This window comes from Aotus nancymaae, unplaced genomic scaffold, assembly GCF_030222135.1.
Source record: "Aotus nancymaae isolate 86718 unplaced genomic scaffold, 86718_ANA_hifiasm-v0.15.2.pri h1tg000032l_0, whole genome shotgun sequence".
NCBI lineage: Eukaryota > Metazoa > Chordata > Mammalia > Primates > Aotidae > Aotus > Aotus nancymaae.
Window position 1 is genome coordinate 13,371,906 of NW_026988445.1, and position 4,487 is coordinate 13,376,392.

At 52.3% G+C, this 4,487-nt stretch overlaps 1 protein-coding gene across 2 annotated transcripts; it reads left to right on the forward strand.

Annotated features, from left to right (window-relative positions):
- Positions 1-993: 993 nt before the first annotated feature.
- MIXL1 (Mix paired-like homeobox) lies at positions 994-4,397 on the forward strand. Of its 2 annotated transcripts, XM_064383468.1 has the most exons (3): positions 1,012-1,416; position 2,703; positions 2,816-3,144. In XM_064383468.1, exons 1-3 carry the CDS (start codon positions 1,012-1,014, stop codon positions 3,142-3,144), a joined length of 735 nt encoding a protein of 244 aa, XP_064239538.1. The 2 variants fall into 2 exon arrangements, with proteins under 2 accessions (XP_021532970.2, XP_064239538.1); XM_021677295.2 differs by lacking the exon at position 2,703 and having other exon boundaries at positions 994-1,416; positions 2,839-4,397.
- Positions 4,398-4,487: the final 90 nt, after the last annotated feature.

The window sequence follows — 4,487 nt, forward strand, 5'->3', positions numbered from 1 at the left end:
CACTAAAGGCCTCGCACCAGGCCTCACGCAGAATAGGTGTACAAAGTAGACACTCAGTAAACTCAGAAAGGGAGAAGTGGGTTCCTGCTTGCTAAGACTTTGTAATCTAGCAGGGGAAGCAGATAGAGAAACCATACCATAGCACAAAGTAGAAAATGGGAGCTTTCGTCAGGGAGGAAAGAATGATGATTCGGAGCTTGTGGGAACTTCATAAGGTGGCTTTCATCTCCACCCATCCAATAGACGGGTCTTGAGCATTGTTAAGTGTCTCCAGAAAGGCCAAATTGCGCGTCTCCTCTGCTAATGCGGCATGTTGCCAACCCCGCCCTACCTAGGGTATCCTTATTGGTGGGCCCAGGTACGTTCCAGCCAGAACACCCTCCCCCCTCCACAACCCATTTAATCAGGAGCAATGTGCTCCCGCTTCGAGGTGGATCCATTTATCTTCAGCCCCCACCCTTGGATTCAGGATGTGCTAGGGAGGCTTGCAGAACTCAGGGGCCAGGCTGTTTGACCAACCTGGTACAGGGTCTAGCACATAGCAGGGGTGGTAAATAAATAGCTTTGATGAGGACAGGCGGGACCAAGGCAAGGGGCAATGAGGGCCATGTGAGGCACAGGCCGGGCAAGGCCCTTCCACTGCTCTGATCGGGGATCCGACCCAGAGGAGGGAGTTCTGCAGCCAGCGGCCCGCGCACCCGGGCTCCTCGGGGCTGCCCCTCCCGGGCAGTCTTTCGGGGATGTGTATTGCGCCGGCGGGGCGGGTGGGCGGGGAAGAACACGGAGGGGGCCGGGACCCAAGTTCACGCCTCCCTCCTGCATCCCGCGGCCGGCGGAAGCGATTATTCCCCAGCGTCTGGCAGGGCCGGGCGGGCTCGCACCCCGGGGAGACACGGGCCTCCCCGCGCCCACCTTTGATCGCGCCGCGCCGCCGCCCCGCCCCCGCCCTCCGCCCGGGCGGGTATAAGTGGGGCCCGCGCCCCTCCGGGCGGCGCGCTGGGCTCCGGAGCCATGGCCGCAGCTGAGTCCCGTGCTCACCAGTTCGCCGAGGGCGCCCCATTCCCCGCGTACCGAGCCCCTTACGCCAGCGGTGCGCTCCTGCCGCCCTCGAGCCCCGCGGCCGCACTGCTCCCTGCGCCCCCCGCGGGACCCAGCCCCGGCCCCGGTCCGGCGCCCTTCGCGGGCTTCCTGGGCCAGGACCCCGGGCCGTCCCCGCCGCCCCCCGCCGGCCTGGGCTCGCCTGCGCCCCCCAAAGGCGCGGCCGCCCCGTCGGCGTCGCAGCGCCGCAAGCGCACGTCCTTCAGCGCGGAGCAGCTGCAGCTGCTGGAGCTCGTCTTTCGCCGGACCCGGTACCCCGACATCCACCTGCGCGAGCGCCTGGCCGCGCTCACTCTGCTCCCCGAGTCCAGGATCCAGGTGAGGGCCCGCCGCGTTCGCAGGTGCGCGCTGGGGCGAAGGCGTTGCGGAGTCGAGGTCGGGACTCCAGGTGCCTGAGGCCACACCCCTGGGACGTTGCAGGCAAGGTGCTTCCCCTGAGCCTCTGTGTCCTAGATTGAAATAGGGGTGATGTCGGCACCTGCTACACAGGGTGATTGTGAGGCTTATGTGAAATGATTCAAGCCTGCACTGAAGGATTTCTAACTCTCATTGTTAAATGTAATAAGGGCTTCTAGGAGGCTAGCTGGTCCCTTGAAATGGCCAGAAAGTAATTCCTAGCAGGAAGATGATAAGTTTTACACTTTTTCCTTATCCAGGAAGAAGACACAGATGAGGGGCAGTTGGGGTTTTCGTCTGGCTTTGAGTGCGAGAATGGTAGCTGAGAGCGGGCAGGGCTGGCTCGGCAGGTTACCCCCTTATGCTGCTTTCTTAGCAAGTGTCGCGTTCTGGGACTTGGATTTGAAAGGATGTAGCATCTTGAGGTAAAGCGAGAAGCACCTAGAGCTTGTTGGCAGTTTGAAAAATCTAGTGCAAGGTGTGTTTTATTTATTTATTTGAGACGTAGTTTTGCTCTTGTTGCCCAGGCTGGAGTGCAGTGGCCTGATCTTGGCTCACTGCAACCTCTGCCTCTCCAGTTCAAGCGATTCTCCTGCCTCAGTCTCCCGAGTAGCTGAGATTACAGGCGCCTGACACCATGCCCAGTTATTTTTTGTGTTTTTAGTAGAGATGGGGTTTCACCATGTTGGTCAGGCTGGTCTAGAACTCCTGACCTCAGGTGATCCACCCGCCCAGGGCCTCCCAAAGTGCTGGGATTACAGGCGGGAGCCACTGCACCCGGCCGTGTTTGTCGTCTAAAGTAATTTAGATTAGAATTTTAGAGTTGGTAGGGAGAAGTCTACCTTTTTATCTGTTTGTCTGTAGCAGCTTGGTCGGTGTCCAAGCACAGTTTTAAGGAGCAGCCCTCATCTAAACACTGGGAGAGTGGACTTGTTTTCTCTGCACGCCTGGTGGTCATACAGCTGTCAGTCTCAACAGCTGGCATGAGCAAAATACCTCCTTGATTAGTTTGATAAGGGAGTACAGATCTTCAAAAACTGATTTTCTTAATAATATAATGGAGTTTTTTCTAAGAATTCTAAGTGCTACTATTTTTGTGACCCCCATTTTTCATGAAAATGTTTCTAACTAAAGAAGATATAGAATGAGGCATTATTCCAATGTTTGCATCTGGGAATGGGGAGGCAAGGAAAGCCAGGTGCTCTGAGCGTCTAACCCTCATCCTGAGTGCTTTGGAGAGGAAGCCAGGGGATGTTAAACTGCAACTTACTAGTATGAACTGTGAACATAATGTTAGCATAAAAACTCCAACCAAAAGCAGTTTTTTTCTCTCCCCTCTTCCAGGTATGGTTCCAGAACAGGCGTGCCAAGTCTCGGCGTCAGAGTGGGAAATCCTTCCAACCTTTGTCTAGGCCAGAGATTATCCTCACCCACTCTGCTCCTGGAACTGAAACGAAATGTCTGAAGCCCCAGCTGCCTCTTGAGGTGGATGTGAACTGCCTGCCTGATCCAAACGGGACTGGTGGGGGCATCTCTGACTCTAGCTCTCAAGGTCAGAATATTGAAACCTGTTCCCCTCTCTCTGAAGACGTTGGTTCAAAGCTGGACTCATGGGAGGAACACATCTTTTCTGCCTTTGGTAACTTTTGAGGATTCTGGGAGAATTGAGGATAAGCTCTCAGGAGCCATGACTGACAGCCTGGCAGAGACACATCAGCACACTGTCCTTTCTGACACCCATGCTAAGGACATGGCCTTGTTAACCTTGGTGATGGTTTTGACAGCACCTCTCACATTTGAAGGTACCCCCGCCACTTTGTCAATGAATTTTGAAGCCAACACTCCCACCCCAGAGTTCTGGCATTCATTACCTCCAAGTCTGCACATTGCATTTGGTCTGCAGCCCTGTGCCTTCTTGCCAGACCTGTTCTTATTTTTTAGACTGGTTGTTCAGAACTCATGATCTTCTTCACAAGAATGCCTCAGCTTGACTCAGTTTCCCCTTGTGCTTGACAGCTGCCATTTTCTCTTGGTCCTTCCAAGCCTTATAACCTTAAACTCACTCTACCCCATCTCTTCAACCCTCATCCTATTTTATTACTTTTTAAAATTGGGCCTGTCATCTTCACGTTCAATCATAGCTCCAATAACTCTGCATGCAAATTATTTCAACAGCCCCCCTGCCTCTAGCTTCTCAACTACTTAAAAAAAAAATTACTCTCTGTGGGCCAGGCGTGGTGGCTCACTCCTGTAATCCCAGAACTTTGGGAGGCCAAGTGGGCAGATCACTGGAGGTCAAAAGTTTAAGGTCAGCCTGGCCAACATGGCAAAACCCCATCTCTACTAAAAATACAAACATTAGCTGAGTGTGGTGGCGGGCGCATGTAGTCCCAGCTACTTGGGAAGCTGAGGCAGGAGAATCACTTGAGCCTAGGAGGTAGAGGTGGAGGTTGCAGTGATCTGAGATCACACCACTGCACTCTAGCTCGGTGACAGAGGGAGACTCTCTCTCAAAAAAGAAAAAAAAGAAAAAGAAAAAAAACTCTGTGGTTCTGTGGTAGCCTCTAGTTGCTACCAAATTATAAAAAGCTTTCAGTTACCCTCCCAGATAACTGACATCATCCTTAGCCTGCAGAACAGCTATGCAAATCTGAAAGTCAACTATTCACAATATATGCTTTGGTCTCAAAGTCACTCCTTTCAATTTTGTATCAAATTCATACCTTTAGCTTTCAAAACACTTGAGGACTCCCCTGCCCCCTTTCTGAAGTCTGAAATTTTCTCTAAGTAATCCTGATTTTGCAGCTGTTACTTCGATCACTCCAACATTACCTTTAGCACTTCTCATTGGACTTCCTGTGCAGCTTTTGTGGATTATTAAATGTCTTTCGCAAATGTTTCAATGTAATTTCTATTTAAATGAATTATTTTAGATAACTCCTAGTACAGTGCTTCACTCTATAATTGCTCAGTACATACTATGTGGCCATGAA

Excerpts from the sequence above, each read along its gene's own strand:
- MIXL1 (XM_064383468.1), top strand. The coding sequence starts at position 1,012 with ATGGCCGCAGCTGAGTCCCGTGCTCACCAGTTCGCCGAGGGCGCCCCA.